Below are 14,419 nucleotides of genomic sequence, written 5' to 3'. Positions count from 1 at the left end.
CTTGTGGATCCCCAGGTGTTTTGGCCTACAGTTGAGAACTACTGTCTTAGATGTCTTTGCCAAAGAGTGATGGTGCCTCAACAAACTACAAATCTCAGGATTTCATATAATTGACCCATTGTATGTAAAGTGGTGTCAAACTGCACTAATTCTACAATGTGGATCCAATCTAAGAAAAGTGCAGAAAAACTTCCTCTGCTGTCACCCATAGTGCCTCATCCTTGTCTAATCTAACTTTGTACCTTTAATAACGCCTCATATTTTCCCATCTCCCTGGACAATGTATACTCTCCACTCCAAAAGTGATTTTATTTCCATTTATTTGATGGTCACATAAACCACAACAATCTCTCTGCCACTACATTAGAAGCTTTGGCTGACTATACAACCATTAAAGGTGTGGGTGTGTCATCGAGTACTTCTGCCATGTCCAATTCTCACAATTACATCTAATAAATCTATGGGATTTTTGAAAAAGGCAGTCTACAGCTGGAATCCATTAGGAGAAATCTTTGCCATGCTCTTTTCAGCTGTAAAGGCAGAGCTCCAATGCACTGTAATAACGTGAGCACTTTAAAGACAGTTATATATCCTTTCCAAATATGAGAAAGAAGAGGGGACGGGGAGAGATAGTCCCTCCTCATTTGCACAAAGAGCTGCAATCGGCTCACAAGGACACCCAGCAGGTTCATGACTTTCAGAGCTGATCAACTGACTGTGTTTAATGAAGCAAGCTTTAAGTCAAACAAGCCTCAACGGAGACGCAAGCCCAGGCAGAGGACTTAGAGCCAAGCAGAAATTCTTAGCTGGTGTTCAGTGGGCAGAATCGTTCCAAAAAGCTGATATCGCCAAAGGTTTAAACGAGGTGAAGCTATGTATTTACGCCTTTCTTTTTTGCTCCCCTCAACATCCCTGTTTCAAACTCAAGTTCCATAGACTCAGGTTCCATACCAGCTCAAGAACATACAAACTAAAATTAATTATATCAGAAAAGAGGTAGAAAGACATGACCACACACACTAAGGGTGCAGAGATTGTGGGTGCATCTATGCTACAGAATGAATGCAGTTTGGCACCACTTTAACTGCCATAGCTCAATGCTTTGGAATCATAAGAGTTGAAGTTTTACAGGGTCCTTTAGCTTTCTCTGCCAGGATGCTGATGCATGACCAAACTGCACACCCCATGATTCCGTAACATTAAGCCATGGCAGTTAAAGTGATATCAAATTGCATTAAATCTGTAGTGTAGTGGGAATCATATACATGGCTTTTGTTCACATGCATCTCACAGCAAGGCTTCATCTCCTAGACACATTTCCCCCTAAACTTCTTTTGCATGATCATAAGCTGCAGGCAGGATGCAAGTTTTCCAGGGACTTCGGGAAAATATGTACACCAGCTAAGGCTTTAAAAACCAATGAACTTGTGCATCTTTTGTTTTTGTGACCAACTCTTTTCTCCCGCAGTTTTGTAAACTGTTTGAGTTCCCAAATTCTCCTAGTTAGGTGTTTCAATCCACTTCCCTTCATACATCCTTAAAACTCTAGGTTTGTCCCTATGTATCTTCTAACACCTTGGAGACTGACAGGGATCTCTCTGCATCTCTTTGCATATTAATATTCCAGACTTAAACAACTAAGTTTTTGAATTTTAGCTTGATCAGCTTTTAGTCTCACCAGATCTAAACTTCTTTGTAATCCCTTAAAATGCAGACTGATGAGCATCCATTCTCTAAAATGCTTGGAACCAGAAGGGCTTTGGATTTTGGAATCTTTGCTTGGGCACAATGAGAGATCTTGGAGATGGGATCCAAGTCAAAAAACTGTTTTGATTCAGATTTCCTAGACACCTTGTACCTAAAGCTCCCACAACTTTTTTGCAATCCCTGAAAATACAGATTGGGCATCTGTTCTCCAAAATGGTTAAGACCAGAAAGGTTTTGGATTTTGGAATATTTGCACTGACATGATGAGAGATGGGTTGCTGTGAGTTTTCTGGGCTGTATGGCCATGTTCCAGAAGTATTATCTCCTGATGTTTCACCCACATCTATGGCAGGCACCCTCAGAGGGTGTGAGGTCTGTTGGAATCTAGTCAAGTGGAGTTTATATATCCGTAAAATGTTCAGGGTGGAAGAAAAACCTCTTGTCTGTTGGAGGCAACTATAAATGTGTTGTTGAAGGCTTTCATGGACAGAATCACTGCGTTGTTGCGCATTTTCCAGGCTGTGTGGCCATTTTCCAGAAACATTTCTCCTGATGTTTCACCCACATCTATGGCAGGCATCCTCAAAGATGCAACCTGCCATAGATGTACGTAGGCGAAACATCAGGAGAGAATGTTTCTGGAACATGGCCATACAGCCCAGAAAATGCACAATACCCCAGCAAGAGTAAATGTTGCAATTCATCAGCTTGATTAGCATTCCACAGATATACAAACCCCTAGTTTCCAACAGACCTCACAACCTCAGAGGATGCCTGCATAGATGTGGGTGAAATGTCAGGAGAGAGTGCTTCTGGAACATGGCCATACAGCCTGGAAAACTCACAGCAACCCAGTGATTCCAGCCATGAAAGCCTTACGACAACATGCTGAGAGAGTTTGGAGATGGGATCCACTTAGGTTTAATGCACACTTTATATGCATATGCACAATGTTTCCGAATAATTCCCCACATGGAGCAAAGTTGGTCTCCACTGAACCATCAGAGGGGTCTCCCTCCATCTCTGCCAGCCCTGTGGACCATTTCGGGAGGAAAGATACTCAAGCTGCTCAGTGCAGTGAGCTCTTAGAGCATGTGCAGAGCGCCCTCCCATCTCCTGCCAACCAACCAACCCCTCGCCTTGACCAAAGAGGGGATTTTCCCTCTCCGGGGGATGCGATGCAGTCGAAGCATCATTCACTCTGTGCGTGTCGAAGCATTGACTATGTTTCTGCTGCAGAATCTCCCAATAAAAGGTCTTTCGCCCCCGAGGAGATATAGGGCGCAATGAATGGCAGCGGGGGTCTGAACCTTAGGGGTCGGTGGAGAAAGCCAGGCGAAGGACCGCCCCCCACCCCACACACACCCCACTTGGCAGCCCACTTACCCATGGCCTCTGGCCGGCGAGTTGGAGGCTCTCAACGTGGAGTTTTAAGGCTGGCTTTCCGACTCCTCTCTCTCTCTCTCTCTCTCTCGTTCTTCCCTTTGGGTCGTGGAGGGAAAAGTCCGCAGACGCCCCTGGGAAGGAGGAGGAGGAGAAGCTCTCTCTCAATCTCTGGCTGCTCCGCCAGGCCACGCCCACTTTGCTGGAGTGGGCGGGGCTTGGGAGGGGCAGCCCCAGAGAAAAAACAGGGAGGGGGCTCTCCAGGATCCGAGACACCGCAGGCGAGGGTCCTTCTCCTTCCTTCTGCCAGGAAGGAATCCACGAGTGGATCCACACTGCGGCACCCCAGCCATGGCTCCAGGCTTCGGAATCGTTGGCGTTGCCCTTTTGTGAAGCACTACCACTCTTGGCAGAGAAGGCTCAAGACTTCCTAAGACTACAACTCACAGCATTGAGCCACGGAAGCATCAAGCTGCATTTCTTTGACACCCTGCAGAATTCATGCAGCTTGACAAGGCTTTAACCCCCATGCCTCAATACTAGGTTGCTTGGTGCGGCACCAACCAGTGCTCTTTGGCAAAGAAGGATGAAGACCTTAGAAGGAGCATGGGCAAACTTGGGTCCTCCAGGTGTTTTGGACTTCAACTCCCACCATTCCTAAGAGCCTCAGGCTCCTTCCTTTTCCCCCTCAGCCACTTAAGCGGCTGAGGGGGGAAAGGAAAGGGCCTGAGGCTGTTTGCGATGGTGGGAGTTGAAGCCCAAAACACCTCGAGGGAGGGCCCAAGTTTGCCCATGCCTGCCTTAGAATCATAAAACCCTAGAGTTGGAAGAAACTTCATGGGCCATCCAGACAACTCCTGCCAAGAAGCAGGAAAATCACATTCAGAGCACCGACAGATGGCCATCCAGCCTCTGCTTAAAACCTCCAAAGAAGGAGCCTCCACCACACTCCAGGGCAGAGAGTTCCAGTGCTGAACAGCTCTCACAGTGAGGAAGTTCTTCCTAATCTTCAGGTGAAATATCCTTTCCTGAAGTTTGAAGCCATTGTTCCGCATCCTAGTCTCCAGGGCAGCAGAAAACAAGCTTGCTCCCTCCTCCCTATGACTTCCTCTCACATATTTATACATGGCCATCATGATGTCTCCTCTCAGCCTTCTCTTCTGCAGGCTAAATATACCCAGCTCTTTAACCCGCTCCTCACAGCATTTGTTCTCCAGAACCTTGATCATCTTAGTCACTCTTCTCTGAACACATTCCAGCTTGTCAACATTTCCCTTCAATTACAGTGCCCAGAACTGGACACAGTATTCCAAGTGTGGTCTGACCAAGGCAGAATAGAGGGGGAGCATGACCTCCCTGGATCTAGACACTAGACTTCTATTGATGCAGGCCAAAATCCCATTGGCTTTTTTGCTGCCTCATGACATTGTTGGCTCAAGTTTGACTTGTTGTCTACAATGACTCCAAGTTCTTTTTCACACATACTGCTGTCGAGCCAGGCGTCCCTCATTCTGTATCTTTACATTTGATTTTTTTCTGCCTAAGTGAAGTGTCTTGCATTTGTCCCTGTTGAACTTGTTAGTTTCGGCCCATCTCTTTCATCTGTTAAGAATGTTTTGAATTCTGCTCCTGTCATCTGGAGTATTAGCTATCCCTCCCAATTTGGTGTTGTCTGCAGACTTAGATGAAGAGTTAGAGGCACGATCATCATTAATAAAGATGTTGGAAAGAACTGGGCCAGGACAGAACCCTGCTTAAGGCACTCCGCTCGTCACTTCTTTCCAGGATGAAGAGGAAGCATTGGTGAGCACCCTTTGGGTTCATTCACAGATGAACCCAATTACAGATCCACCTAACTGTAGTTTTGCCTAGCCCACATTTGACTAGTTTGTTTGCCAGAAGGTCATGGGGGACCTTGTTGAAGGCCTTACTGAAATCCAGGTATGCTACATCCACAGCGTTTCCTGCATCTTGGGCAGAGAAGGCTCAAGACTTTGTAAGACTACAACTCCTAGCATTCAGCCATGGAGGCATCAAGCTGCATTCTTTGGATACCCTGCAGAATTAATGCAGTTTGACACCACATTAACTCCCATGGTTCAATGCTAGGTTGTTTGGTGAGACACCAACCAGTGCTCTTTGTCAAAAAAGGCTAAAGACCTTGTTAAACTACAACTCCCATGATCTCATAACATTGGACCATGGGAGGCAAAGTGGTGCCAAACTGCATTATATTTTGCAGTATAGATGTATACAGTATAGCTATCCAGTGAAAACTCCCATGGTTCCATGCTGTGAAATCCTTGGTGTTGGTGAGGCACCAGTATTCTTTGGTGGAGAAGGTGGAAGACCTTGAAAACCTTCATCTCCCATGATTCTATAGTACTGAATTGTGCAGGGAAGATCGATAGTGTCAAACTGAATTAATTTGACACTCTGTGTCTTCCATCCAATTCCAGGCATTCAGGAAACCCCAAAAATGAAGGCTGCAGAAAGCCCCTTTCATCCCATTAATTCATGCTGGGAAATAGAGTTGTACCAGTTGAAGTTCAACTTGTTGAGAAATTGGGAAGGTTTTAGGATGGAGGGTCGGGAGAGGGACTAAATCGTGACAAATCAGAAGGGGTAAGGATGTGTGAATCGCCTTAGAAAACAGGGAGGAGTTGGTTAAAAAGACCACATGTTGCAAAAGACCACTGGAGACTATTTGGAGTGAAACTGCAAATGGTGTGGAGATGTAAGAAGAACCTCAAGGCTCAGTCAAATCCAAGGTGTATCTAGTCCAGAACTAATTTTCTTGGTGTTACTAATTTTCCTTGGATTTATTTGTACTTTTCAAAGCTACTCAGTTTCATGGCCATTGTGGAACTCTGGAAATATATTTCATAGTTTTATGTACTCCATGAGGAAGTATTTCTTTCCTTGTGTGCTAAATCTGCTAGAATTTGGCTTTCTTGGATGATGACCTAGCATTCTTTTATTAAGAAATATGGAGGAAATCTTCACCTCCACCTTCTCTGAACTGTGTTTTATTTTATAGTTCTCCACCATGGTCACCTTTTTTCTAATCTAAACAGCACAGGAGAGGTGCTGCAGAATTGCTCCAGACTCTAAGGCTGTATAAAATACCAATTGAACTGGATTATATGGCAGTGTGGGCTCTGATAATCCAATTCAAAGCAGATATTGTGTATTATCTGCCTTGATATTCTGGGTTATATGGCTGTGTGGAAGGACTCTTAATTTAAGGAAAATATTCAAGGGCAGTTGAGCAAGAAATGGAGCAAAATATGTGAACACTCACAAAAGAACTATACCTTTTAGGCCAACCAAAGTTCAGAAAATGCTTCAAGCAAGCTTTCAATGCTTCACTGGATTTCTAATCAGGAAAAGCTATTGAAAATTATACAAGACTAGAAAAGTGATGACATTAGAGTTACAGGCCTGTAGGTTTTGTCTAACACATTGTTTCTGTTGTCTATTAAGATGATCTAGAGTGGGCATGGGCAAACTTCGACCCTTCAGGTGTTTTGGACTTCAATGCCCTAACAGCTGGTAGGCTGTTAGGAATTCTGGGAGTTAAAGTCCAAAACACCTGGAGGGCCCAAGTTTGCCCATGCCTGATATAGAGGGATATCAATGAAGGCAGAGGCCACTCAGCTTCTTTGACATGGACAATAAAAACAGACAAAGGACAATAAAACAAGTTATAAAATCTCAACTCCACTGGCAACAGAAAAGTAATTTCCCTTGAAATTTAGTCTGCCTCTGTGTAGTGCAACACTAATTGCATCTACCTTAGGCAGAGAACATTGAATTTCTCAAGACTTCACCTGACTATTATAGCTGGAAAGAAATGTAGGTGCTGTAATGGTAAAACCTGCCAATTTTAGCCCAAATGAAAAACTAATGTCTTTGTTGGATGTAAACACCTCAAAGAATTAAGCGTTCACTTCCCTTCTTGTTAAAGTTTTCACTGTTGTAGCAAAATCCAGAAAGCACATTCAGTGTAGCCATGTTGACCCTGCAACAAAATCCAAAATCCACTAAAGAGCAATATTTAGTCACTATTTTGTAATCACTAAGGCCACCTTTTTCGCTATCCTTTCCAACTCTGATGCTTTTTGCGGATTTCAGGGCTGCAGCAAGACAGAAAAGAGCAGGAAGGAGAAATTAATCATTAGGTATGCTGGCTAGAACATGGTGAAAAGTGAATGATCCTATACATATTAAGTCTAAAAGTAAAGAGTATGCAAATAACCGAGAGCTAATCTCAAGAAAAGATAATAAATATATAGATCATAGACACCTATTAGTTAGGCCTGAAATGTATATCTCTTTTACTTGAGAAAAGCCCCCAATTCTAAGTGTCACCAGAGAGTACGTATATTGATATTGGAAACTCTGAACTGAGGTCTGAGAGCAGTCTTGGGATGGAAGAAAGCAAATTTGGAGGCACGACCAAGCTCATCATATAGATTCCTGATGGACAGCTGTTCACAGATGAAACCTGTGGTTGTGGCCCAAGTAAGTAGTTCTTAGATTCATAAAATTGTAGATTTGGAAAGAGTTTTGAGAAGCACTGAGTCCAAAGGTCAGTGCAGGAACTTCAACTGAAGCAACCAGTTTCTTTTGGAAGATGTCCAGAGAAGGAGACCACATCAACTGGTTTGAAGTTCCTTCTAATATTCATTCAGAATCTGATCTCCTGTAACTTCAAACCATTAGACCTGATCTTACCCCCTGGGGCAGCGTAGGACTGTCCTCTCTCTCTTCTCTGTGACACAGTTTGAGATATTTAAAGAGTGTGATCTTATCACTATCAATCTGACATTGTCCTGTGCCGTCAACCTAGCTACCTTTCATTCATAAAACAGGAGGGAGACATGCCAAAAGGTTGACAGCATGGTTCCCAAATGTGGACAATGAAAGACTTCCATTCTATTCCGAAGCCTTCTACTATCATAATCACTGTTAAAGTCATTAAAAGATGTTCTATGAAGCACTTCACATCCCGGCATTCCAAAAGCTGTAGTATTTCATACACTATGTATACTATAAATACATAAAAATAACATAGAGTCAGTGATGCCCTCAAGATTGTGTTGTTTACTTAAGTATTAAAATTAATATTATCTTCAAAGGACCTGTCCTCACAGGTTCTTTAAAGATAAACACCCCAAAGGCATAAAGACAACTGTTTCCCAAACCAGAACTGATGATGAATGAGTTTATTTCCCCTGCTAAAGAATCCCAGATTGTTTGATTGCCATCCCAAGACAAGCCACAGAAATGAGCAGCAGGAAAAATGCAAAGACTTCTCTTAAATGTCATGTTTTGGCAAATTCCTCTATGATAAGCTCTCAGAGGGAGACACTGCAGGACCTCTGAAGCAAAGTATGAGAAAATCCGCACTGTATTCTGACAGCCTTCCATTTCCAGCTCTTCTTTGCCAGCCTATCCAAGAGCAACTTTATATCACTCACTCATCCACCCAACTGAGTACATATAGCAAGCATCTGTGTATCATAATCTCAGATTATGTACATGGGTGAATATTTTAGCACCTCCTCTGGGCTTTGGGGCATTTGCCTAGGAGGCCCTCAGGAACTGTGCATATAAACCGGACCAGTGGTATTCCTGCCAAGAATATGTCTCCAAGTAGGGCATTCCATGAAGAGAGAAGAAGAACCTTTACATCCAAGAGACCAAAAGCCTTTCATTCTTCTGTGACTCCACAAGGCTGATGGATGTATTCTTTTACTACATTTCTTCTCAAAGGAAGCAACAAGTAGTTTTACTAACCTTTCTTCTCGCTACAAGAAAGTCTTTGAAAACCACACTGTTTTTGAAGACTGTTTGCAATTCAGGACTTGCTCAGCTCAAAAGTTACATGTGGTGCCTTTGCACAGATAACAAGACTTTCAGCACAGCCTTTTAAAAAATACACAGAAATATTCAGAGATATTATTTTCTGCACAGAATATTCTGTTTCTCTACAGAAAAATGTACAATTTAGGACTTTCTATGTAACTGAATCACTGTCATATTTACACACAATAAATCCCCAATTATAGCAGAAAATAGAGTTTTCTGTATGGGAAATACTTTGATACAGAAATATAATTTCTTGGACATTTGGTGCAGAATAAGTCATGAACTGCAGATATTTGTTTCAGTCTACAATTTTTCTTATCAGGGTTTCCCAACACTCCAAATAATTAAAGAAAGATCTTTGGGTTTAAATATATAAAAGTAAAGGTAAAGGTTTCCCCTTGACATTAAGTCTAGTGATGTCCAACTCTGAGGGTTGGTGCTCATCTCAATTTCTAAGCTGAAGAGCCGGCATCGTCCATAGACAACTCCAGGGTCATGTGGCCAGCATGGCTGCATGAGGCGCCATTACCTTCTCGCCAGAGCGGTAGCTATTGATCTACTCACATTTGTATGTTTTCGAACTGCTACGTTAGTAGAAGCTGAGGGTAACAGTGGGAGCTCACCCTGCTCTCTGGATTCGAACTGCCAACCTTTTAGTCAGCAAGTTCAGCAGCTCAGCAGTTTAACCCACTATGCCACCGGGGGCTCCTTTTAAATATGTGTATGTGTGTGCGTATGTATGTATGTATGTATGTATGTATAATCTCTTGTTTGACCTTGTTGGAGCTATTCTGCTTCTGGAGGCATAGAATAAAAAATAAGATCTTCTAGATCTGGGTAAACCCTTTCCTTTCTTTTCTTTTGACTTTTGTGATAAGAAAGGCTTAGGAAATGTTAGTGCAGCTTCACTTTCTTCTACTACTATCCGATTGCAGGATAAATTTTCCTGTGATTTAAATAACAAGTAATAGTAGTAACACTTTTAAATATTTGTTAGACTGTGCATTGTTAAAAAATATTTGGTAGCATAGCTCTTGCCCAGAAGTTTTATAATGCTTTTGTTTCCCATATGTGGATTTTCTGTCAACATCTGTGAGTTCTAGTCTTTTAAAGGAAGTCATGTTTCCATGATTAAGTTTAGCATACATGCGTTTTATAACCTTTTTATTCCTGAAGTTCATTCCTCAAGCCTTTCCTACTATTCAACATTCTTAAAACATGATGCCACCTAAATACACACAATTTCCTCTCCCTTTGGAAGCTAAGCAGGGTTAGCCTTGGTTAGTGCTTGAATACAAGGCAACAGGGAATACCGGGGATTTCCATGTAGGGGTGAGAAAAAGTCCTGGGTAACTGTAGCCAGTCAGAATTGGCAATGGTTTGCTAGAGGGAACAATGGCCAAATTCAGAAAAAGCCAGCTCTCTATGTTCTTATTTAACAGAGCTAGATGTTGATCATTAGTATAGAGTCCAGAACATCAGCTTTTTTGCTGAGTCCTAACCAAATGTGAGCTCAATCATGCTACATAAATGTATCACTACGATTCCTCTTTCACTGCTATGGCTGAACCCTGTGACATCCTGGCAATTATAATATAGTGATGCACTAGAGCGCTCTGCTAAAAAAAATCCCAATACCCTTCCTAAACTACAAAGTCCAGGATGTCATAGGTGAGGACTATGGCAGTTCAAGAGAATAATACTGCTGTGTTTGTGTAGTGAGAAAGAACTCCAAGTGAAGTGTTCTTTGCATATATTCTAGTCCAGTACTCTTAACAACTAAACTGCACAGAGGCTCACAGACTGAATACTCCTGAATTCAGAGTGATCAACCTCCAGTGAAGTTCACAGACCAGACTGGTAGTTCTGCATTTGTAAAATTTTGGTCTGTCAACTCTGTTTCCTTTGCTGAGAGATTATACCTGTCTGTCTCATTACATTCTTACGCTTCACTGCTCACTGTAGTTATCTGTCTGTCTGGTCCTGAATATGAATAGCTGCTGGCAGCAACTGACTTTATTTGTCTTCTTCTGTTGTCTAAGTGTCTGGACATATATCAGAGAAGGTTACAGAAACAGCAAAGAAGAGGAGACAAAGGGAGGGAAAAGAGATTTTCAGGTTTCATAAAGATGACTAAAGGCCCTATATCCCAGAATATCAAGGCAGAAAACCCCACAATATCTGCTTTGAACTGGGTTATCTGAGTCCACACTGCCACATATTCCAGTTCAAAGCAGATAATGTGGGATTTTATTCAGCTGTGTGAAAGGGGTCCAAGAGAAAGCACATGTTGCAGTGAGGAAAGATCAAAAGAAAGCATATCCTATAGCTTGTTCTAAGGAATTACAGCCTGTAATTCATGTTGGGATAGGATTCCAGATCCGAATAGGTTGGGAGTTGTAGCCCACCAACATCCAATGTGGGAATAACTCCCTTCCCTGATCTAGGCAACGGTTTACATGACAATATCTCCAGTACAAATGGGAGAATGCAAGGCTCTTCCAGAACTTATGTGGTGATATTTTAAGATTTATAATGTAAAATAGACCTTTATGTCTGCCATCCCTCTATCCACTTCCCTGGGAGTAAGTGCAACAAAATTCAATGGAAATTAGAAATGTGTAGGACTGTGTTATAATTACATTTTAAATAGCTTATCATTGTTTTCAAGATCACGTGTATATTTTTTTTTCTGCATGTGAGTATAGACACATATGTTCATTTGAATTCCAAATGGAATACACTTTTTCTTTAAACTTTTAGATTTATTTCAATAGGAATATTCATAGGGTGGCATTGATTCAGAGCAAATATGACATACAGTAAAATGCAAAGAATAGAAGTAGCATGTCCAACTATGAGACTGCACATCAGTTTAAAATTTTAAAAACCCAGATCTTTCTTATCTAGAATTATTTTGTTATTTAGATTCTCTTAATAAAAAATTAAATTACCCTGTAATCATTAGGTAAAGGTAAAGATTTTCCCATGACATTAAGTCTAGTCATGTCCAACTCTGAGGGTTGGTGCTCATCTCCATTTCTAAGCCGAAGAGCTGGTGGCGTCCGTAGACACCTCCAAGGTCACATGGCTGCCATGACTGCATGGAGTGCCATTACCTTCCCACTGGAGCAGTACCTATTGATCTACTCACATTTGCATGTTTTCAAACTGCTAGGTTGGCAGAAGCTGTGCCCAACAGTGGGAGATCACCCCGCTCTCCAGATTCGAACCTCCGACCTTTCGGTCAGCAAGTTCAGCAGCTCAGCAATTCAACTCGCTGTGCCCCGGGGGGCTCCTCCTTTAGTTATTACTCCACTCATATTTGGGTAATTATTAACTAGATTAATCTAATGTCCACCCTCCTCACACACACACACACACACACACACACACACACACACACACACAACACACGGTACAAATAAATTTCCCTTTCCCCAAAACAGAGATATTTTCATCACTAATTTCACACTAAAATGTACTTTGTTAGTATGATCTATATTTCAAAAATGATGGAGAGTCAACTGTTTCCCTAAACACAAATAAGTCATTAAAAGTTTCATTTTTCTGTTGACTAAAGTGCAGTTATTTTCTTTTCCTATGAACCATCATGCATGTAGTGGTTGTGTTTTGAATTTCAGAAGAAATAAAAAGTTAATAAGCAGTAGGGGAAGAATCTGCACCAAACGACTGGGGAAAGCCATACACACACACACACACACAAGCATAAATTCACAAGCACATCCCAGTGTTTTCTAGGTGCATTAGGCAAATAAGATGCAAATGACAGATATGAGAGTTAATGTCTGGAATTCTGGGCAAAGGAAAGAACATTTTTTCATGGATTAGAGATGGTGCTATGTGTTTCTAAATTTAGAAACTATAGTAAAGAACTAAAGAAAAAGAAACATGTACAATCTCTTTGCTGCAGTACCAAAAAATGAGGAAAAACTGAAAGCAACAAAGTCATATGTTTACAAAATAGGCTGTGCTGAGGAAGACAGAAAGCTGTTTTGTACAAGTTCGGATAACCTGACTTTTATGTTGCCTGCAATTCTCTGAGGCCCCTTCTACACTGCCATATAAAATCCAGATTATCTGCTTTGAACGGGATTATATTGTAGTGTGGACTCATGTAAGCCAGTTCAAAGCAGATAATGTGGATTATCTGCTTTGATAATCTGGATTATATGGCAGTGTAGAAGGAGCCTGAACTGGCAGTGAACAATAAATTATGGACTTTAAAGTGACAAAAAGTATTTCCCCCTTATAGCCAACACTGGCAACAGATCTCCTTTGCTTTGTGATCTTTTGATCTGTCATGTCGGAGGCTGAACTTGGAAACTTCTGTTGGAAGTTGTAGATGTAAATAAATAGAAGCATTACCACGGCCTCTGAACCACAGTTTACCCTGCAGTATAATAACGTGCCACTCAGATTTGTGAAATAAGTAACAGTAACTTTACTTCACTTCAATAGATCAAACAGAGCAACAATATATACAGTAGTCTCTCTGATTTCTTACAGAGAACAGTCTCTAAATATACCTCATTGCCTTAAAATGATCAGGCTTCAGAGAGTTGGCAGCCATTAATTCTCTGGCTGTTTCCAGTCAGCGTTCTCTTCGTTCTCTGAGGTGAAAATGCCAGCTCAAACCGTTTCTCTCAACAGCAAGCCAGAGACAGTAGTCAATCAGAATGTTGGCTCCTGGCACGGTTCCTCCCATCGTTTCCTGTTAGGATACACTTGCAATGGTCTTACCCCAAAGGTTTTCTATTTATAATTACTCATAATGAGCAGATGAGTCTAACTTGTGACTGCTTTCTAAACTTCCAGTTAGCATTACTACCTATGGGTTAAGTTGTTCAAATGGGGCTAAACAAATAATTGGAAGCTACGACATCCACAATAACAGTGTGGGCGAAATAAAATCTTTTTTGTGCCTTGAACACAAAACTGTATTCCAGATAATTCAGTATTATCTTTGGAGTCCAGCTGATGGATTCCATTAAAAGTATTTATTTCCAGCTGTTGGGTATTATTTAAAATTTAAATTGATACAATCATGAATGTGTCTCAGACACCATCTAATGAATCACGGGGTTCTGTCTTCACTGCTATCCGGTTTATGAAAATGTCAGCCATGCCTTTAGAATAACATAAAAAGAAACACTGGGTTTCTATCAAAGTTTATTAATTCTTAAGGAAGACTCACAAAAACCAAGCTAATCACAATATTGTTAAGTCCTAGTGGTCTAAAATTAATTCCCAAGCAGAGTTAAATTGCGCATCCCAAACAGAGTATACTAACTGAATACAATGTGAAACAGCATGTTAACACTGATACAAATTTCACTGTTTCAGTGGCTCTACTATAGGTGGGACAAGGTAGAGGGATAGGGGCCACTTAGCCCTGTTGTCAGACTGAAACCCCCACTATAGCCAGTTG

General features: G+C 41.6%; 1 protein-coding gene across 4 annotated transcripts in view; it reads right to left on the bottom strand.

The window, feature by feature from the left end:
* The window catches only part of gpm6b (glycoprotein M6B), a 154,116-nt gene extending 150,836 nt beyond the window's left edge, over positions 1–3,280 (bottom strand). For 2 of the 4 annotated variants that reach the window (XM_008107228.3, XM_008107230.3), the window contains exon 1: positions 3,094–3,280. In XM_008107228.3, the coding sequence (XP_008105435.1) occupies positions 3,094–3,097 (4 nt within the window). In that variant the 5' untranslated portion in view covers positions 3,098–3,280. The remainder of the gene's footprint in view (positions 1–3,093) is intronic. The other 2 variants (XM_008107224.3, XM_062975258.1) reach the window with 1 other exon arrangement.
* Positions 3,281–14,419: the final 11,139 nt, after the last annotated feature.

This window comes from Anolis carolinensis, chromosome 3 (genome assembly GCF_035594765.1).
Source record: "Anolis carolinensis isolate JA03-04 chromosome 3, rAnoCar3.1.pri, whole genome shotgun sequence".
Lineage (NCBI taxonomy): Eukaryota > Metazoa > Chordata > Lepidosauria > Squamata > Dactyloidae > Anolis > Anolis carolinensis.
Note: the sequence above shows the minus strand (reverse complement) of the source record. Positions and strands in the feature narration are given on the sequence as shown.